This window comes from Zingiber officinale, chromosome 1A, assembly GCF_018446385.1.
Source record: "Zingiber officinale cultivar Zhangliang chromosome 1A, Zo_v1.1, whole genome shotgun sequence".
Lineage (NCBI taxonomy): Eukaryota > Viridiplantae > Streptophyta > Magnoliopsida > Zingiberales > Zingiberaceae > Zingiber > Zingiber officinale.
This window is the reverse complement of record NC_055987.1, coordinates 4,998,625-5,020,233: the sequence shown is the minus strand read 5'-3', so window position 1 is coordinate 5,020,233 and position 21,609 is coordinate 4,998,625. Positions and strand designations below refer to the sequence as shown.

At 41.1% G+C, this 21,609-nt stretch overlaps 3 protein-coding genes across 4 annotated transcripts; 1 reads left to right on the top strand and 2 right to left on the bottom strand.

Moving 5' to 3' along the window:
- Positions 1–3,138: 3,138 nt before the first annotated feature.
- On the bottom strand, positions 3,139–4,464 carry LOC122016273 (NAC domain-containing protein 67-like). The gene is made up of 3 exons (XM_042573513.1): positions 4,224–4,464; positions 3,858–4,144; positions 3,139–3,778 (listed from the first exon to the last, which is right to left on the bottom strand). The coding sequence occupies exons 1-3, from the start codon at positions 4,408–4,410 to the stop codon at positions 3,407–3,409; spliced, it is 846 nt and encodes a 281-aa protein (XP_042429447.1). The 5' UTR covers positions 4,411–4,464; the 3' UTR covers positions 3,139–3,406.
- A 1,944-nt stretch (positions 4,465–6,408) lies between these two features.
- On the top strand, positions 6,409–8,367 carry LOC121999211 (L-ascorbate oxidase homolog). The gene is made up of 3 exons (XM_042553920.1): positions 6,409–6,668; positions 6,751–7,866; positions 7,958–8,367. The coding sequence occupies exons 1-3, from the start codon at positions 6,409–6,411 to the stop codon at positions 8,253–8,255; spliced, it is 1,674 nt and encodes a 557-aa protein (XP_042409854.1). The 3' UTR covers positions 8,256–8,367.
- A 191-nt stretch (positions 8,368–8,558) lies between these two features.
- Positions 8,559–11,546, bottom strand: LOC122016257 (cytochrome P450 714B3-like). Of its 2 annotated transcripts, XM_042573503.1 has the most exons (6): positions 11,317–11,546; positions 10,799–11,209; positions 10,013–10,239; positions 9,687–9,934; positions 9,243–9,606; positions 8,559–9,182 (listed from the first exon to the last, which is right to left on the bottom strand). In XM_042573503.1, the coding sequence occupies exons 2-6, from the start codon at positions 11,100–11,102 to the stop codon at positions 8,718–8,720; spliced, it is 1,608 nt and encodes a 535-aa protein (XP_042429437.1). In that variant the 5' UTR covers positions 11,103–11,209; positions 11,317–11,546; the 3' UTR covers positions 8,559–8,717. The 2 variants fall into 2 exon arrangements, with proteins under 2 accessions (XP_042429437.1, XP_042429429.1); XM_042573495.1 differs by lacking the exon at positions 11,317–11,546 and having other exon boundaries at positions 10,799–11,310.
- Between the last annotated feature and the right edge of the window lie 10,063 nt (positions 11,547–21,609).

The following is a 21,609-nucleotide window of genomic DNA, read 5'->3' as shown; positions in this document are numbered from 1 at the left end:
AGCACCACCAGCCACAGTTCGATTCCATCGGGCTCTATTCCGCACTCCTGAAGCCGCAACAGTTAATCGTGATCGAGGATCATCTTCAGATAAAGTACCAAGACGAGACAGTAGAAAAGGCAAAGCCCCCCGAGTGGACGCCTCGCCCGAACGGATCAACCGTCAATTCTCATAGGCTATTCTACAAGACCCTCTGCCGAAGCACTATGTGCCCCCGGCGATCGGTGAATACAATGAAACCACCGACCCGGATGATCATTTGGGTAAGTTCGATAACACGGCCACTCTTCACCAATATACAGATGGAGTGAAGTGTCGGGTTTTTCTTACCACCCTCTCGGGATCGGCCCAACGGTAGTTTCGGAGATTGCCGGACGGATCTATCTCAAGTTTCAAAGACTTCCGAACGGCTTTCCTCCACCACTTTACAAGCAGTCGGCGCTATCAGAAGACTAGTGTCAGTCTGTTTGCCATCAAGCAAGAAGCCCTCGAATCGCTCCGAGCTTATATCCAGCGGTTCAACAGGGTGGCTATGGACATTCCAACGACCACCTCGGAAACCATGATGAATGCCTTCACACAAGGCTTGGTGGATGGCGACTTCTTCGGATCGCTCATTCGGAAACCGCCCCAAGACTACGACCATATGCTACACCGGGCCAACGAATACATCAACGTGGAGGAAGCCCAAGCAGCCCGAAGGAAGGATACGCGAGGTCCAGTGCCCGAGCTGGTTGGCGAACGTAGTGCTAGTCTCCAAGCCAGACGTCTTATGGGCCATCCGAACGCCTCCAAAGGAAGGAACCGACGTCACGCCTTTCCATCTGGTGTATGGCGGCGAAGCGGTTATTCCTGTCAAAGTCGGCGTAGAGTCCGTCCGGATCCAGAATTATGATGATGATAACGCCGAGCGGAGAAACACGGAGCTGGATTTGATCGAGGAAGAGCGAGCCAAGGCGTCCGTCCGGCTGATGGCGTACCGACAACGGATGAAACAAAACTACAACCGGCGCGTAATCCCCAGAGCATTCCAAGTTGGCGACCTTGTCTGGAAGAAAGTAAAGACGGTCGGCGATGTCGGAAAGCTGGAGGCTCCCTGGGCGGGCCCCTTCAAGGTCATCGAAAAGCTCCGCTCGGGCGCTTATTATTTGGAGGATGAAGATGGACGGCAGCTGGATCGACCATGGAGCGCAAATCATCTCCAGCCGTACCGAGCTGCATAAGAGGTGCGATAATGAAATTTTACATATACTTGGGTCGCCTATGTACTAGTGATCAGTTCTTTGAGTCTGACGTGTAGCTGAGTAACTGTTTCCCCCTTTTCAAGTTGGAGGTCACTGAGTTGGTTTTGAAGCAGATCTCTTTTTGCGAGTTTGACCTCCGAGGTTCCTTCATGTAACTCCAGGAACTTCTTGTGGCGATAGTCCGTTCAGCAGATGGAACTGAGAAAGCACCCAATTATTATTACGGGCAAATTACTTAGCAAAAAATACACAACGGATTGAAGATTTGGGGAATGAAGATGGAGGAAAATATTTTTTTCGAATATTTGTATCTTATTTTAAGTTTCCTCGGAATGGTCTCATGGCTAGTGCATAAAGTATTGACAACTTGAAGTCATATGCTAGTTAGTATTCTAAGATATAATAGTCATTTGTGACTTACCTCCTCCGAGGATGAGCATAATCACCTTAATTTTGTCAATTAGACTCTCCTTATAAAATAATTTGCTATTTATTAATCCGTCCAACTCAAATGGCTGAATATTATATATCTTTTATTAATCATCCACTAAGAAAAATTATTTAAATAATAAAATATTAATTCATTCACTTGACTAAATTTTATCCCAGTTCAGTCAATAAATCATACTTTTCCTAACCAGTTCAGTCAAAGTATTTAACACACATAAATCATAATTCACGCACGAGTCAACTTGATGAGTAAATTTAATCTGGGAACTAAATTCGTACACAACAATCTCCTTCCTTCACCCTTCACATTTGTAACCATCTGTTTTTTGCCAAACCTTTTTTATATCTAAAGTTTAGTGACATTAAATTATTATTTTTTCCTTTAATTGTCTTTTTACTTAAATAAACTTTATTTAAGTATACGTATAGGCTGACAAAAAAACATTATCTTTTAGAAAATAAATACCTTTCTTATAAATATAAAAGCAAAGTATCATTTTTAAATAAATTGCCTTATTATTATTTATTATATATAAGTTATATAAATAGAGAAGAGTGTAAAAAATAAAGAGGTTTTATTATGAGTTTCATATTGAAAATTTTATGATATATTAATTGATTTATATGCATTGAAAATATGAATAAATATATGGAGAGAGATTTTTTTTCATGCGTGGGTACACAAATGAGTATAAATATAAGGTCCGAATTATATTGAACCATGTTAACTCGTGTGCGGACATGATTTATCCGTGTCGAATGCTGGACCGGTTGGGATAAAATTTATCCAAGTATAATAACCAATATTTTGTAATGTAAATCTTTTTGCTGCTTGTGTAACAGATGCATTAAAGTAAGATTAATGCAGAAGCAAAACGACTAAGTGAAACGCTAACATTGTCGTTGAGGTTGCGATCATAGGTTTACACACACAGAAAAGCACCATAAACTCTTCACCTGTATTCTCTCTTCATCTGTCGTGCAACTCTTGCTCGGCGAAGTGCCCGTGATAGCAGTTGGGCACTATTCAGTTCGTGTATCATGGGAAACAGACGACCCGAGTAAACTTCGAAGTACTACCAGAGATGGGGCGAATCCGTTTCAAGGAAACTATGTTAATCGCAAGCCTCGGTCAACTCGCCCGGTCTCTTCGTCTGCACGATCGACATATTCGTCTACCCGGTCGACCTCTTCGCTCGGTCAACACCAGCTCACTCGGCCTGCCTGTTCTCCCAACCGACCTCTCACGACCTGTCTATTAGCCCGACTGATCTCTCGCTCGACCTGTCTGCTCGCTTGACCAGCCTCTCGTTCGGTCGACTCTCTATCTGACCGAACTTACTCGACTTTATTGTCGATCAATCAATCTATTACTTATCCACCCGGCTATTAACTCCGCTCGAACTTTACTACTTAACTCGAAGCTCGATCTATAACTCAATAATTAATAAAAATTAATCTCTATTGATAGTTTGAAATTATCAATTCAGATCATATCAACATATAGGTGAATTTAATTCATTTGAATTAAATTCAGTTAATATCTTGTAAATTTTTTATCCAACATATTTTGGTCAATAAACTATATAAAAAATAAGTTAAAAAAAAATATTCCTTTCCCCAGTGAAATAATACTGAATTCGCCGAGAAAGGTTTCTTCAGGTCATCTAATCTATCAAAGAACAGAGGGCCACTCTGTTCTTCCGCCGATCTCAAAATGAAGGCATACTCGATTTAAAATATGGAGAAAACACCGACGGGAAGTAGTCATCTTGGCTCCACACATCGATTGATTCGATTTCGGCGAACGGACTCTGCAAATCGTCGAGGTTGAAGTCTGTGAACCAGTCGCTCTCTTCCTTGTGCTTCTCGTCGTTCATTGTCTGATTGGGATAGAATCCACCTCTTTGGATTAGCTCGTCGAAATCGGCAGGATATCCTTCGTGGTCAATGTCGGATTCCGGCGTACGTAAGCTGTCGGCGATGGTCTCCGGCGACTCCGCCGCCTCTGTTTTCACTGGCGTCTTCTTCTTCTCCCAGCTGTTCTTCTTGTTGTATAACCGGCACAGCACCCAGTCGTCCAACTGCAACCAATTTTCGATTTCTAAGCAAGAAATCGAATCAAAATCTGATTTTTAAAGACGAAATTGTCATCGAACTTACTCTCAGGGTGCCTTTCTTGTTCGTCGCAGAGCGATTTGGGTTCGCGAGCCGGTACTCGTGCATGATCCAATCTGTCTTGACGCCTCTCGGCGGCTTGCCGTGGTAGAACACCAGCGCCTTCTTGATCGCGGCCGGCCGGCCGGTGTCCGGCACGACCACCGGCTTATCGGCGCCAGTCGCTTTCCAGTACCCGCTCCCGGCCGCCCGATTCGGCCGCAACCCGTTAGGGTACTTTCGGTCCCTCGGCGTGAAGAAGTACCACTCCCGCTGCCCGAACAACGCCTTCTCTGCTCATCCAATCAACACCAACCAATTCGGCGATCCAAATCGAAGAATTCAGCATCAAAATCGAGTTTTTCCGATTACCTGGAAGGTCCCACGGGTCGTACTTGTAGAGGTCGACCTCGGCGATGATCGGAACCGGCAGGCGCTGGCACGCCGCCTTCCGGCAGAGGTAGTGCTCGACGAGCTCTTCGTCGGTGGGGTGGAAGCGGAACCCCGGCGGAAGGTTGAGCTCCGCCTCCGCGTCTCTCCTCCTCTCAGCAACTCCCATTTGATCGCTTGTAATCTCACACCTTCAACTGAAAGCAGCTGAGAAGAGGGCGAATATAAAGAAGCATCGGCGACGCGACAACTGGAATACGAACAAATCCAGTGGCGGCGTCTGGAACGTGGAAGTAGAGGTCCGACGACAGGACACGCGGTGGGGCGTCACTCGTCAGGAAGCTTCGACGAGGAAGGTGAAAGCGGAGGGAGGTGGTCGCTAGACCGGTCTCCTTGGAGACCGCGGTCGGATTCTGTGGACGTGTCACTGTCGGATGACGTCACTGAGTACATAATCCTGGATGGTCCAATCGCAACACGTGGGCATCTGTCATCCGGAAGATTCCCGTCGTCCTGGCTCTCTAGAAGCCTCTCGGGGCGAACGCAGGCTCATTTGGCTTGGTCTATGTCGACCTGTTCTATATAAATTACTTGGGAAAATTTTAAAAATATTTAAATTTGATAAAATTATCAAATCAATTACGTCGTTTCATTTTTACCCCTCCGAATGCGAACATCTTTGGGAACAACTTTAATAACTTTAATCGGTTGTTATATTATATAATTAATTATATTTTTTTTTTTGAAAAATAATTTTAAAAAAAGTTTATGATAAAAAATTTATTACTCTAAATATAGTATATCAAAATAACATTTAAAGTCATGAATATAATAAAGAAATAGATGAATACTATGTTCCATATTATTATAACAACTCTAAATCTATCAATCGATTTATATAAAAATTAACTAATTGATATATAGAATTTGGAATAACATAAAATAAAATCGTTTAATTTTCTTGATTATATTCATATCAATCTGATAGTATTATGAATCATAAATTTTTAACATGAAATTAGTTAATTTTAATCAAATTTTAATGGTGACATGACCATAAACAATAATTTTAATGGACTAGCAATCGATTATATATATATATATATATATATATATATATATATATATATATATATATATATATATTCAGAATAACGAGACTGATATAGAAAATCTATTTTTGTCATTATGCTCTATTTTAATTAATTTTAACTGATAAAAATTGACTAATGAATTTAAAAATTTTAGAATGTCCTATATATTTGTTTATTTTTTTTAATTATATTTATATTTTTAAAATTATTTTCCTACATCATATTTAGACAATTTTATAAATATAAATTAAATTTTTTTTAGATATATTCATATTCAAAAAAATCATTACTCTTATAATATGTTAAATTGATATTTGACAGTATGGATATAATTAAAAGTACTAGATGAACACATGGGATTTGATTTCATGTCATTCCGAGCTTTCTAATTCATTAATCGATTTTGATCAAAATCAACTGATTGATCTAGAAAGGTTAAAATAATATGAAATTAGGTCATATATATTTTTCTCATTGTCCTAATTATATCTATACCTTTAAACATTAATTTAATATACTATATTGAGAGAAATACTTTTTAAAAATATAAATTAAATTTTATAATCAATTGCTATGGGTAGCAATCAATTGATTCCTCAAATTGATTCTCAGTGTAGCAATCGATTCTTAGGGGTAAAAAGGAGCGGGGTAAGTGATTGATAATTTTTAAATCAGGATACATCACGATATTTAGGAAACTTTGTTCAGTAATTTGCTAAACATATTTTCCATTAAGAAATTAAATCTACATTTCGGATCAAACATGAAACGGATCATTGATCTGACGGCTGAAATTGCCACAATCAATCGTAAGCGAGAAGAGGTCAACTCTGCCTATTACATTTCTATATTTAAACAATTTCAGATCAAGCACCGGAAGACGATAACGAGTCCGAGCGCGAAGCTCGGAAAAACGAGCGTACCGGAGCTCTCCTTTGAACGCCAACGGTCGCTCTTCCTCGTCGTCCTCCAAATTCGCTTCTTCCCTACCCCTCGCTTCACCTATAAACACATCCCTTCCTTCTTGTTCTCTTCGAACAGCACAGCGCGCTCACAGTACAACAAACATGAAGATGTCGTCGCCGGCGGCCACCGCACTCCTAGTCGCTTGTATTTGTCTTCTCGGCCTCTTCTCCCCGGCGGTGCGCGCCGAGGACCCTTATCTATTCTTCACATGGAAGGTCAGTTACGGCACCATGTCTCCCCTCGGCGTCCCACAGCAGGTCATCCTCATCAACGACCAGTTCCCAGGCCCCAACATCAATTCGACCACCAACAACAACATCGTCATCAACGTCTTCAATAACCTCGACGAGCCCCTCCTCTTCACATGGTCGATTTGAAAGTTTAACTGTGTTTCTAATTCATTATGATCGATCGATGTATTCATTAGTTTGTTTTGTTCGATGGATCAGGAATGGCATCCAGCACAGGAAGAATTCATGGCAAGATGGCATGCCGGGCACCAACTGTCCCATCCTTCCCGGCACAAACTACACCTATCACTATCAGATGAAGGACCAAATCGGGAGCTTCTTCTACTTTCCGTCCACCGGCATGCAGCGTGCCGTCGGCGGCTTCGGCGGCATCCGCGTCAACAGCCGCCTTCTCATCCCCGTACCCTTCGATGACCCCGCCGACGACTACACCGTCCTCATCGGCGACTGGTACACCAAGAGCCACAAGGCGCTGGCCAACACCCTCGACGCCGGCCAGAACATCGGCAACCCCAACGGCGTCCTCATCAACGGTAAGACCGGAAAGGACTCCTCCGGCAAGGATGACCCACCGCTGTTCATCATGGAGGCCGGCAAGACGTACCGGTACCGCATGTGCAACGTCGGTCTCAAGCTGGCGCTCAACTTCCGGATCCAGGGCCATGTCATGAAGCTGGTGGAGATGGACGGGTCGCACACGGTGCAGAACGTGTACGAGTCCCTCGACATTCACGTCGGCCAGTGCCTCTCTGTTCTCGTCACCGCCGATCAGCCCCCTCGCGACTACTACATGGCCACCTCCGCCCGCTTCACCAAGTACTCCAGAAACGCCACCGGAATCATCCGTTACGCCGGCTCCTCCACCCCACCGTCACAGGATCTGCCGCCGGCACCCGTCGGATGGGCCTGGTCTCTCAATCAGTGGCGCTCCTTCCGGTGGAACCTCACCGCCAGCGCCGCCCGCCCCAACCCCCAGGGCTCCTACCACTACGGCGGCATCAACATCACGCGCACCATCAAGCTCCTCAGCAACGTCGGGCTCGTCGACGGCAAGCGCCGCTACGCCCTCAACGGCGTGTCGCACGAGAACCCCGCCACTCCCCTCAAGCTCGCCCAGTACTTCGGCATCGCCGATAAGGTGTTCCAGTACAACATCATCTCCGACGATCCGGCGCCGGAGACGACCAACTCCATCAAGGTCGCGCCCAACGTCGTCAATTGCACTTTCAGAGACTACATCGAGATCATCCTCGAGAATCCGGAGAGGAGCATTCAGTGCTACCATTTGGACGGCTACTCCTTCTTCCCCCTCGGGTAATTGACTAAATCATCAATAAATCTCTGCAAAATTTGATTTTTTTTTCCAGTTCTAATTACTCTGTTTTCTTTTGGTGCTCTGCCACAGGATGGGACACGGGAAGTGGTCGCCGTCGAGCCGGGATACATACAACCTTCTTGACACGGTGAGCCGGCACACCATTCAGGTGTACCCGAGGTCATGGACGGCGATCGGCCTCACGTTCGACAACTCCGGGATGTGGAACATTCGGTCAGAAATGTGGGAGAGGCACTACCTCGGCCAGCAGCTCTACTTCAGCGTGCTGTGTTCGGCGAGGTCGCTGAGGGATGAGTACAGCCTGCCGGCAACCCAGATGCTCTGCGGTGAAGTGGTCGGCTTGCCCACGCCGCCACCTTATACCTAATCGCGACGTCACTAAAGTGCGGCGCGCATGCATGATTGATAAAATATGGAAGACGAAGCAAGGGATTCAAAAGGGAGACCAGAGTGTAGGATACTTGCCGTGAACCATGATGCATGCCACCATGATGATTTTCATTTCTTTTCAATTTGCTTTTAATATAATTAATTATTCTTTGTTTTTGAGTCAGTTGTTTCATGTAATTCTTTGATGCAATATTTGAACATTTAATGTGGAAATAAAACTTGATCCAAGCATATATATATATATATACATGATCAATTAATTCATCATTCAGTATGTTATTAGAACTAATTATAATATTTAATTTATTAATAATAAACATATATGAGTAAAGGATGCTCAAAAGCATAATTAAGTATTTTCACCAAAGTAAAAAATATAATAATTATGACACTAATCATTATTGCTAATCCAGGGTTTGTACCTTAATTCATATTCAAATTAGCTGGTAATCGAGTCGGCTTGCACTTGCTTGACCAGCAGCTTCACTCCGTGCTCCGGCTCCACGATCAGCCTCATGCAAGGCGAATGGCAGTACGCCGGCGAGAGATCGAAGTCGAACCGGAGCAGGAGAAGCGAGAGGACGACCTTGAGCTCGGCCATGGCGAAGTTTTGACCGAGGCAGGTGCGCGGCCCAGCGCCGAAGGGAAGGTAGGTGTGCGGGGGGCGGCAGCCGGCGGCGGCAGTGATGGAGGAGGAGGAGCCGCGGGCGAAGCGGTCGGGGTCGAAACGGTGGGGGTCGGGGCCCCAGATGGAGGCGTCATGGTGGAGAACGGTGACGGGCACGTAGATGTTGACGCCGGCCGGAATGCGGAGGCCGGCGAGGTCCACGTCCCTGAGCGCCTCCCGGGCCACGAACGCGCCGGGAGGGTACAGTCTCAGCGACTCCTGGATCACCATCGTCAACTGCAATTCAATTAATTTAATGTCAAACAGTGATTTGTCTAGTAATATTAATTTACTTACGATCTTCATCTTCTGAAGCGCATTCGAGTCCGGCGATCGGCCGCCGCAGACCTCCACTGCCTCGGCGCGAGCCCGAGCCTGCCACTCCGGGTGCAGCGCCAGAAGCATCAGACACCAACTGGCCGCCACCGCGGTCGTCTCGTGCCCGGCGAAGTATATGTTCTTGCAGTTGTCCACCACGAACCTATCGGAGCACTCCAGGCTCCCGCTCGCACTGCGCAGGATGGCCTGAAGAAGGTTCCTCTGAGTCGGCTGTTCTCCGCCGCTCTCCTCCTTGTCCTCCTCCTTCGCCGCTCTCAAGATCAGAGCGTTCACCTCCCTGTTCAGCCTCTGCACCTCACGCGCTCGCTTCGTCGGAATGCATCTGTCAGATTAATACTCTCTCACATCGCTCCACCGATATCGGAATCAAGTAACCTCGAAATCTAAAGATCAAACAGACACCTTAAGCCAGTGATTTCGGCAAAGAAATTCGGTCTCGCGACGGCGTTTTGCAGGGCTCTTAGTTTCTCAAAGATCTCCTTCCCTTTCGCGTAATTGCTCCCAAAACATGTCCTTGAGATCGCATCTGCAGAGTAGCGTCTCAAATGCTCGTCGATCTTTATTTCTGCGGTTCCTCCTGCGAGCTCGACTGTCTCTCTCCATGACGTCAGCAATGGAGTTGCAGAGTCCACCATCAAATCCACCATCCCCTGTTGTGGCCAGACAATATAAATGAATACATCATGAACGAGGAAAGAACTGATTCAGAAATAGATATATATATATACCTTGACTTTGTCAGAGAAGAACTCCGGAGCAATGATCTTTCTTTGGTGAGACCAAGACTCGCCATTGGATTTGAGAATGCCTTGGCCGAACAGAGGCTCGTGGGTCTTCTTCAAGTAACTGGCCTTTCCCAAATCTGAGGAAGAACAGAGGCTGATCTCCTTCACCACGTCAGGGTGACTCACATGTAACGCGACCACATTGCCCATCGAATATAAAAACACCGGGCCTGCATGGTTATTCAACTTCACATCAATAGTTTTGTTGTTTTCTTGAATTAAATACCTACATATCCTTTTCAATGTATCCCAAGAATCTCTCCCTTCTTCCTTCCTTCCTCATCCCTTTTCTACAAATAAAATCACATGGTTGTCAGGACATCCTTGTATACCTTACTTTATCCATCCCTTATCGGCTACCGTGATTTACTTTCCTCATGATAACTTAGAAGTGCTGGGAGATTTCGACTTTTGCAGCCTTTGTGCAAACAAACTCCTCCAATCACGTATTGCTCGACTCCAAAGACAGAAAGAAATTAAGGCAGCTAAGCCATCATGTGTGGTCCTATTTTTGAACTACGTACGATCGGCTTCTTCCACAAAGAAGAAACCTAATTGGATATGAGAATCTAACAAAATGCCTCTCTCACTATTTGTATGATCTTTTCTCTCTCTCTCCACATCATCGGCTTCTCTCTAGCTCCGTTCTTGGCCAAACACGCTATGCATGCACAAACAGTACTCTGCAGTTGGAGAAGAGAATGACAGAATAAAGTAATCACTTCATACCGTAAATTTTCCTCCAGTGTTCGAAGTAAGGAAACACCAGAGGAGTATAGTCATGCTCGATTTCAGTAGTTTCTTCCCCTCCTCGGCCTCTCCTCCGTTTCATCTCCGCGACGAGCCTCTTCATCTCGAGCGAGTTCCCGAAGGGGAACGAAGGAGGCGGCCCAGCCACGCCCTGCTGCCTCAGCCTCCGGCGGACGGTCTGCGGTCGGAACCAGGACCTGTAGTAGAAGTAGAAGGCTAAGCTGCAAGCTCCGGCCATGCACAGGGCGAGCAAGAACTGCAGTACTGGATCGCTGATCTCCATGATCTTAATTGCCGCCTGATATTTTCTTCTTCACTCAACGGGATGATGAAGATGAAGATGAAGATGATGATAATGATAAGATGGACTATGTATAGAGATAGCAATTTCTGCATGAGAACAGGAAAAGGAGGAGTCCGTCCATGTTAGATCATAGGACAAGGGGCTTATGAACGTCCCTTACAATATGAACGTCGATTAATGGAAAAGGTCCGACCTTAAAAACATGGATTCGGATAATAATTGTAAAGCAATATTGTAGCTGTTCCACTTTTTGTCATCTCTTCCGGCACTTGGTGGCGATGGACCACAGCGGCAGGACCATTGCTCTAGTACCATACGCGCGAGGACTCCTGCAGTGGGAGGCCTTTGTCTGCCCATTTGGTCAGAATGAGCAGACTAAGCTCTGATTAAGACTCGTTTTGTCAGGACGCAGGGGGGAATCTCGTGGGGGATCATGCTGTACCCATTAGCCATCTAATGAGACGAGCAAGTAGCACTTGGAGAGCAGAGAGACATAAATGGAGAGGAGCAGTACAGTGGAAGGGCTCTTCCATCAAACACTTGGTCTGCATTACAGATCACTCATTGTCCAACACTCGGGCACATGCGTTATTTACCTTCCTCAGCCATTGCTTTGCAGCTTGGAGTTGTCAGTGTCACAAACAGTTCGCGTTTAACCTTGCTCTCGACCAGAGTACACAAATTTTTCTTGTTGCTTTTGGTTCTCTGCCAAAAAAAAGCTGACTTGGGTGTTCGAATACGCCAAGCTTGGTTCGAGCTCTTGCTACTCCAACATGTGCCCTGCATTTACTTTTAACTTGGCTTGTATGAGTGTTTGATGATCGATGATACCACATTGATTGAAGTATCACAGATTGTGTTTGGAGATTACTAGTCTAATCTTTTCAACTAAGTCCCTTGATTTAAACAACAACAACAACAACAAATCAATTACAATTCAAAATTTATTTTAATATTCCTTAAACTTTTAAAGTGGTCTCTGATGCTTTCTATCTATTTCTCATGTCATTTCACTCAAATGAAAAGATCTTTTGTTTAAAATTTTATGTTCTGAATCATTTTAAAAGGAACCTTTCCTATCCTAGCACAATTGCTGCTCCTGTGGCATCCTTTCGGTGGATTGTATCATTGTTTTTCTTTTGTCATTGGCTTTGTGATTCTGATAGCAAGTCAACCATAGATGACTATTACAAACAGTGGTTCTACAACCGTAGCTGCCGTCGTGTGATAATTACACAGCATTTTGTTATAATGCTCCAAGTTATATCTAGCGGTGAATAAAAATTCGATAAAATCAAATTAATCAAATCGAACCGGCCGAATTTAAGAATTCGGTTCGATTAATTCAGTTTTCAATTTTTTTAAAAAATTCGGTTCGATTTTCGATGAATTCGATTTGATTTCAATTTTAAATTTTGTAATTCGACTAAATCGAATAAATTGATTAAACGGAAGAAAAATATTTATTAATTTATTTTTATTTAAAAATATAATAATAAAATAAAATCTCTTTTTTTTTATAATTAAAATCAAATAAAGTTTTAAAATTCGATTAATTCGGTAAAAACTGAATTAACCGATCTTTTATTGGTTTGGTCTGTTCGATTTTTGTAGAGAATTCGATCGGTTCGATTGGTTGAAAAAAATCGATTTATTCGATTTTCTATCTATTCGATTCGATTTTAACCGAATGCTCTGCCCTGACTCATATCCTTCAAAAATTGCACCTCCTTCGAAAATATTTTAGCTATTTTAATCCTGAAAAAAGGCTATTATCTCTATTCATTGATCCTACGATATTAGATCATTTATTCCCCATTTAAAATAATTAGCTATTTCCTGTAAAGAGCGAGCTATTCTGCCTATTTTGTTTATCATAAAGTGTGAATTAAATGCCCTCATTTCATTTATATGGAAAACAATTTATCCTTCATTCTTGTTATGGTCAAGACTTAAATACATGAATCAGAAATATTAATGATGTATTATACATCCAGTAAGCTAAGTGGCTATGCACATATATTTCTATACCAAGTTTCAAGAACATCTATTAACTACATCTCATATACTCACCAATTTGCCATCCTTTCCTTGTCAATGCACATCTTCTGGAGACCTTGTACAAATTCCTTTAATTGCTCATAATAAAGAGCTAGACAATACTATAAATATATAAGTAGGATCAATTCCCAAACCTGTAGAACATTGGAAGATGGTGTCTGTAAGGTAAGTTATACCTGAAACAATAACTTGTAGCTTAATCCTATCTCATGTTTTCCAGTATCCTTGTCTTGTAGCTTAATCTTCATCTAAATATTCATAATTTATGATGATTGGATTTCATTTTGATTGAAGGAGAAGGAAGCATGCTTTGGCTATTGAATCAGGGCAGAGAAGAAGTGCAAGGTTGATGGCCCTTGAAGAGCAAAAGAATGAAAAGATGGTGCATGCAATGGCATCAATGGATGCATTTTTACATCCTCCCTTTGATGAACATAATTCAAGAAAGAGAGGAAGAAAGAAGAATGACACAGAAGAAGATTATGAGGTTTTTTTTTCCTATTAGTTTATCCTGAAAAGAATAACAATTTTCTTATCCACATCTTGGCAACTTTTGAAAAAGAAGGAAAAAAAAAACAAGCATGTAAATGAAGTGGCTTTCATTTTGCAGGAAAAATTTGCACAAGAAGCTGATTTAAGCAACAATGGTAATTCCTTAAGCAGCGCATCTGCGATCCAAAGGCAGAATGACCAAATTATCGAGTACATTCTCGACATGCTGGAATTGTGAGTCAAACTAACACAAGATTATATTCTGATGAACATCTCGGCACTGTTAGCACTTTTTTAGGTTTGCATTCATTTACTGATAATTTGGTTTTGCTATCTATTTTTTTTTTCTGCAGAAAAGATAGGAAAGAATTGTTCTCCATGCCTGATGAGTTCCAGGTCTTTCATCTCTGAATTTAACTCCATTTATTTGGTTGTCGATTAATAGGGTTCTCTGTGCAGACTACTGATTACTCAGAGAGGGTGAGCAAGCCTGGTGATTTTGCAACACTTAGGCAAAAACACAGAGATGGGATGTACATGACTTTGGAGCAATTTGAGGTTGGTCTTGGAAACTTTTAATTCATTGTCTCCTACCAGACTGAGCATTCAGTTAAAATCGAATCGACCGAACCGAATAAATAAAAAATCGAATAAATTGATTTTTTTTTAACCAATCGAACCGATTGAATTCTCTATAAAAATCGAACCGACCAAACCGATAAAAGATCGGTTAATTCGGAATTAACCGAATTTTAAAACTTTATTTGATTTTAATTAAAAAAAAAAAAGATTTTATTTTATTTATTATATTTTTAAATAAAAATAAATTAATAAATATTTTTATTCGGTTTAATCGGTTTAATCGAATTATAAAATTTAAAATCGAAACCGAACCGAATTCATCAAAAACCGAACCGAATTTTAAAAAAAAAATTGAAAACCGAATTAACCGAACCAAATTCTTAAATTCGGTCGGTTCGATTTGGTTAATTTGGTTTTATCGAATTTTTACTCACCCTTAGTCTCCTAGCAATCCATCCAAGATTTTATGAGTCTACTTGAGTTCAATTCAACTGAATAATATTTCCATTTTTTGTTGATTAATCCACTGCAGACTGATGTCTATGTAGTATTCAACAAGGCAATCACTTCAAACTCGCCAGATTCTATACCGTATAGAGAGGTAACAAAACCTATATTATCTTTCTTCATACATGTCCGACAACAACAACAATCACCACCAAAAAGGGTGGGTCAGATTGTCTCGTGAAATAATTAATACCGGTATTGGTTATCCAGGCAATGTGCTTGCAAGAGCATGCAAAGCAGGTGTTCCAATCTCTCAGAAACAATCGCACATACGCTGAACTGGAACTTTCAACCTGGCACCAAAAATACTTCCCAAGCAAGAGGAGGGCCACGAGAAACGAACGCAACATTATTTCAAACCCAGGTTCTGATCCACAATCACGATCCAGCTCTGTTGCTGTCATCAAACCAACTGATTCTGCTGCATCCAATACCGCATCAGATAGCAGAAAACAAATTATGAATTGTAAGCAAGGGGTTTCAATCTGTCCTCAATCAAGACCTACTCCAAGAACTAGCAACAAAAAAGGTACAATTTAGTTTTTACACTTTTACAGAAATTGGAGAAATATTACTAGTAAATCTAAGCATTTACTGCTTTAACTAATCCATATATACCTGCCACCAAATATTCTAAACAGAGTCCCCATATTGTTCTAAGTCAAACACGGAGCAAAAAAGAAGCACATTTAAACGTCCCGGGCATGCTTCAGGTGAATCAACAGTTTCAATAGCCTTTGAGCAGCCAAAACAGCTTGCTTATGTAAGTCTCCACATCCACCAACAAATTTATTATTATTTTTCCTCATGCTTCATGAAGTATCTGTCTCATGGCACAAAAAATTGCAGACCAAAGTTTCACCAAGTTACCGAGAGAGCTTGCTCCACTACTTGAGCAACACGAGCCCAGAAGGAAAGATGATGGCTGCAAAACTGAAATTGTTGAGTTATATTAAGCATGTCAACACACAGTCATTGGCTTCAAGCTCCACCAACTGCAATTTCAATGGTGGATTCGCTGGGAATTCCAGTGCACCAAGTTTCAGCAAGAATGCAACAGAAGTTCCAAGTTTAGCTGGCATGGATTCGTCTTCTTCCTGCCATGGTGGTGCTGCTGCTGATGGTGAAGTACTGAAAAACCTTTCCTGTGAATTACAGACTGATGAGCTTCTCAGGGTGTTTTCTGAGATAGGTAAACCACAGTTCCTGGAAAGAGATAAAAATACTGAACCAAATAGCAAGGAAAAAGAAGGCTTTACCTTACCTTCAAAGGTAGGAGAGGTACAAAGTAAACCTGCTGCCACAAGTGACCCTAGTAGCAGTAGAAGAGTAAGCTTGTTGGCCGGCATAGCTCAGCAGCAGTTCTCAGAGCAGGAGCAGCACAAATGCTCTAATCCCCATTATGGCTTGTCTTTCTGGAAGTCAAAGCTTAATGAGTCAAATCAGGAAGCCTGTCCAAGATCATTGAGTAAATCTGGATCAACTTCTGGAGCTATGGGATTTAGTCAGTATGCAAACTCTGGCAGCAATCCATTCAAGCCAAACAATCCGAGCTTGTTTAGCAGAAGAAAGAACAACTGATCAATTGATCATATCGATGATACAAAAGCAGAAAGCGTGCAACGAGTGATAACATTTGAACTTGTGAACAAAAGAACAGTTAAAAGATCTGCTTTACCTAAAGTTGATATGTCATTCGCTAAAATACATCTATGAGGATTTTGCAGTTGTGAATGACTATAATCTAGAATATCATGCACAAACACCTTATAACGAATATTGTCATGTATGCATATAAATTAAAGACTTCATGCAAGCCTGCAACTAATTACAACCCTCTTTACCAAATATTTGAGGTAATGTTGTTAATGGGCATACCTGGCAAATACAGCTATGTGGCCGATCCAGCATCCGAAATCTGCTCAGTGCGAGCAGCAGCCGATACCTTGCTTCGGTGGGTACGCCACCATCAGAAACCAAATCAAAGCCAGAAAATTGCCAGGAAGATACTCGAGGAATACATGAAAAACAGTTTTACATGTGTTGACGGTTGGCTCACATCTAAACGAAGGTCAATATGAGGGACGTCATGATAGAAAAATCTAATAAGATTTTTCGTAATATAATTCTATTACAATTTTTCATAATATAATTTAGTTATAATTTTTCATAACATAATTCTATTATTGTTTTACTGGATCTAGGATTTAGGCACTATTTATAGGGATTATTGTAAACCTATTATATCATAAGAATGATTGAATGTGATTCTCTTATGTAAAGAAAATTTTAATAAAGCTTCAGCCATTTTATAGAATAGGCACACCGCTGAACCACGGTAACTCTTCTTCTTCCTCCTCCTCTTCTTCTTCCTCGTGTTTGCTCTTTCTTATGTGTCTTTGTCTCGTTACTCCGCTCGATCTCTTTCTCTCTTCCTTTTCTTCCGCATTAAAGGTTGAGAGATGTTGCCCCCCCTCTAAGCGCGACAATTGGTATCAGAGCTACAGGTTTTGATGGATTTCTTTAACATGTTGGAGACGTCTTTTGCGAAGTTTGATATGATGAAATTTGACGAAAGTGGGAATTTCATATTATGGTAGAGAAGGGTCAAGGATTTGTTGGTGCAACAAGGCATGATGAAGATGCTAGGAGAAAGGAAACCATAAAGCATGGAAAGATCGGATGAGACAAACTTTAGGCAAAGGCAGTGGCAACAATCAGACTTTATCTTACGGATGTTGTGATGTACCATGTCATGGACGAGAAGTCACCAGTGATAATTTAGCAAAAGCTAGAAAGTCGGTACATGTCAAAGTAATTAACAAATAAGTTATATCTTAAATAGAAATTATTCAAGCTGAAGATGATAGAGGGAATCGATCTGAGCCAATATATCAACGTATTCAACCAAATTGTGAGCGATTTGAAGCGAATTGATGTGAAGATTGAAGACAAAGACAAGACGTTGATGTTGCTAAATTCTCTACCTTCATCTCCTACGTACGAGAATTTGGTTACTACTTTAATATGGAGTAAAGAAACTATTAAATTGGAGGAGATAACAGGTGCATTGTTAGGTTTTCATCAAAGAAAGAAAACAAGCGATGAAGTTTCTCAGGGAAAAGAACTTGTGGTGAATAGTAACCAAGAGCGTGGTAGGAGCAAAACTCGGTATAGATTGGGCAACAACAACAAGTCTCGTTTTAAATTGAGAAGAAAGAAGGTGATCATGTGCTACAAGTGTGAAGGCAAAGGTCATATGAAGGGAGATTGTCCATAAATAAAAAAACTGTAGGATCGATGGCATGTGAAAGAGGGTGAATCATGTGTATTTAAAAACTTTTCTTTTGTTTTGAAATCGAGTACGAAGTGGAATTAAAAATAAACTAAGATGAGAAAAAAAAGGCATGATCGGTTTACTTGATTTGGAGCTTTCGGCGACTCCTACTCCAAGATCCAGATTCCTCGGACATATCAATGGATAATCCACTAAATTCTCTACCAATAAACTCCCGGTAGAGTAATCGAATACAAGAGTAGAGAAATAGAAAAGTGTAACAACCCTACACTTTTCTTTTGCAAGTATAAGAGATATGCAATAAATGAAATCATTACCAACACTTAGAAGAATGGAATTTGATTGAGCTCGTGTGTTAGTGTTGGTCTACCGACAGCAGTTGGACATCGTAGATTTATAGCACGACAGTAGCACAATGAAGTTGGAGTAACATAACAATCGTATGAGCTTGTATATAAGTTGTCTATAAGTGGTTGACCGAACTCTACTTTTAAAGAGTGTTGAGAGCGCCTCTAACCTCATCCAAGGTGTCGTCAACCTTATTTGAGGCACCTCTAACCTCAAATATGATCTCGTAAAGTTTAGCTTCTTATCGGCTCCGAAGTCCTAGGTCTTTATTTGCATGAGGGCGCCTCTGAGCGCTCCGAGGCGGCTCTAATGCTCTCTGAGGCACCTCTAATAGTCTCCGAGGCACCTTCAATGCACTTCAAGGCACCTTCCAACAACAAACCTCTATTCTCAAAGTTTCTCTGGGCACCTCCGCCCTATCCAGGGCGCCTTCATTCGAGCTCCAAAGCACCTCCCCGCAGCTTCGAGGCATCTCAAACACTGTTCATCCGAGGCTGATTTTTGCACTTTAACCTTGTAAAAAGGCATTAATACACAAAATAGAATATAAACTGCAAAACTGAGTTAGCATAGTTAAATAAAATAATTATTAATTAAATCTTGTCTTCCCAATATCATGATCTAGTCAAGATCTCAGTTTAGACGTCCAAAATGACTCTAAGCTGGATTACGCCTATAGTCCCACCGAGACTCGTCCTCACTAGATCACTCTCCTCCAATAACTCACCTTCACTTACCATTTGCAGTCACTTGACTTGCCAGATATCGAGTCACAACTTGTCTTATCTGGACTTTATGCTAGTTATCAGATCCTTAAACCTAATTAAGCTTCAGCCTAGTGTCAAGTCCTCTAGATCCGTCAATTCCTGCACACTTAGTAAAAATATTAAATCACACAGAATCTAACCTTACAAAAAGGCGTTAATACACAAAACAAAATATAACTTGCAAAACAGAGTTAACATAGTTAAATAAAATGATTATTAATTAAATCTTGTCTTCCCAAGACCATAATATAGTCAATATCTCAATTTAGACATCGAAAATGGCTCTAAGCCGGACCACGCCTATAGTCCTACCGAGACTTGTTCTCACTAGACCACTCTCCTCCAATAACTCACCTTCACTTACCATTTGCAGTCACTTGATTTGCCAGATATTGAGTCACAACTTGGCATATCTGGACTTTATGCAAATTATCAGGTCCTTAAACCTAATTAGGCTTCAGCCCGGTATCAACTCCTCTAGATTCGTCAATTCCTGTACACTTGGTAAAAATATCAAATCACACAGAATCTATCTTTAACCATTTATCGTTCATCAAAACCAAAGTTCAATTATTAGTGTCAACTGCACTAACAAAAACATATTGCAGAAAAAAAAGACAGTTTGGTAAAATCTGCAAAGTTAATTGAAAAAGAAAATTCAGAGAGCGATGATGCAGATATGTTATCAGTTATGCCGAGCTAATAGATGCATGGATCTTAGACTGCATGTTCATATCGCATGACTCCAAATAAGGAGTGATTTGATACCCATTGGGCAGTGAATTTTGGTTCAATGTTAATGGGAAATGATTTGTCCTACAAAGTCATCGGTATAGGGAACATCAGAAGCTAGAGACTAATGGCTTTGATGATTTTAGGTCAGAGCACATAGAACACAGCACTATAGCTGGTGACAGAATGAGACGTGTCATAAAAGTCACCCACCATATACAGATTCGAAGACTTGGTATTTTATGCACTTATCCGCTATCCTATATCTTTTCAAGGGGTAGTACATAGCTCTGAGAATGACAAGTGGATGGGTGCTATGACAAAGAAGATGGAGTTGCTGCATAAGAACCAAACGTGGGATCTAGTTGAACTTCTTAAGGAAAACGAACTATAGAGTGCAAGTGGGTTGTTGCGAAGAAGATGAGAGTGTTGACAAATTGAAAAGGCTATTGGTAAGGAATTTGACATGAAAGATTTGGGAGAGGTCAAAAAGATTCTTGGGATGAAAATTCACCGGGATAGAACTATAAGGAGATTATGATTTTCTCAATGTAACTATGTAGAGAAGGTGTTATATAGGTTCAACATAAAGAATGCATAGTCAATAAGCACACCCCCTGATGTATCATTTCAAGTTATCCAATACACAGTGCCCAAAGACGGATTAGGAGATCCAAGAGATATCAAAGGTTCCTTATGCTAGTGCAGTTGATTGTCTGATGTATGTCATGGTTTGCACGAGACCAAATTTGGCATAAGCAGTTATTATGGTGAGCAAGTTTCTCTCAAATCCTAGTTGACCACGTTGGAATGCAATAAAGTGGATTTTTATATACTTGAGAAATGCAACTGATTATGATATCATATTCAATAGATAACCGACAGATTCTTTAGTTGTTGGGTGCATAGATGTAGACTATGCAGGAGATTTAGATGACAAGAGATCTACTACAAGATATGGCAGAAGGATCTATTTGTTGGAAGTCTATGATACAATCTATCGTTGCATTGTCTACTACGTAGTCGGAGTATATGACAACAATTGAAACAGCGAAGAAAGCTTTATGACTTACAAGATTAGTCTGAAAACTGAACGTTCAACAAGGTAGAGTCAAGTTGTTATATGATAGTCAAAGTGTTATCTATTTCGCGAAGAATCATGTGTATCATACAAGAACCAAGCACATTAATGTGAGGTTTCATAAGATTAGAGGGTTGATTGCTTCCGAGGAAATTCAACTTAAAAAAGTTCACACTATAAATAATGCTACAGACATATTGATAAAGTCAATGACCGCAAAAAAGTTCAAGCATTGCTTGAACTTGATTCATATCTTTAGATGCTAAAGGAAGGAATCACAGACCTAGAGATTAAGTGAAATTTTGCTCAGATACTTGTGTTCTTCGAACGGGTAAATATTCGTCAAAATAGAAATTGTTGACAGGTGACTTATATCTAAATGAAGGTCAATGCAAGGGACGTCATGGAAAAAAATCTATTAAAATTTTTTCGTAATAAAATTCTATTATAATTTTTTATAACAGAATTCAGTATGATTTTTTTATAACATAATTTTGTTACGATTTTACCGAATTTAAAATTTAGACACTATTTATAAGGATCATTGTAAACTTATTGTATCATGAGAATCATTAGATGTGATTCTCTTATGTAAAGAGAATTATAATAAATCTTCAA

Excerpts from the sequence above, each read along its gene's own strand:
- LOC122016273 (XM_042573513.1), bottom strand. The coding sequence starts at position 4,410 with ATGGGAGTTGCTGAGAGGAGGAGAGACGCGGAGGCGGAGCTCAACCTT. Across the intron at positions 4,145-4,223 it reads CGACCCGTGGGACCTTCCAG|AGAAGGCGTTGTTCGGGCAG; the intron begins GTAATCGGAAAA and ends TTGGATGAGCAG. Across the intron at positions 3,779-3,857 it reads ACAAGAAAGGCACCCTGAGA|TTGGACGACTGGGTGCTGTG; the intron begins GTAAGTTCGATG and ends AATTGGTTGCAG.
- LOC121999211 (XM_042553920.1), top strand. The coding sequence starts at position 6,409 with ATGTCGTCGCCGGCGGCCACCGCACTCCTAGTCGCTTGTATTTGTCTT. Across the intron at positions 6,669-6,750 it reads GAGCCCCTCCTCTTCACATG|GAATGGCATCCAGCACAGGA; the intron begins GTCGATTTGAAA and ends TCGATGGATCAG. Across the intron at positions 7,867-7,957 it reads TACTCCTTCTTCCCCCTCGG|GATGGGACACGGGAAGTGGT; the intron begins GTAATTGACTAA and ends GCTCTGCCACAG.
- LOC122016257 (XM_042573503.1), bottom strand. The coding sequence starts at position 11,102 with ATGGAGATCAGCGATCCAGTACTGCAGTTCTTGCTCGCCCTGTGCATG. Across the intron at positions 9,935-10,012 it reads TCTTCTCTGACAAAGTCAAG|GGGATGGTGGATTTGATGGT; the intron begins GTATATATATAT and ends TGGCCACAACAG. Across the intron at positions 9,607-9,686 it reads GCCGAAATCACTGGCTTAAG|ATGCATTCCGACGAAGCGAG; the intron begins GTGTCTGTTTGA and ends TTAATCTGACAG.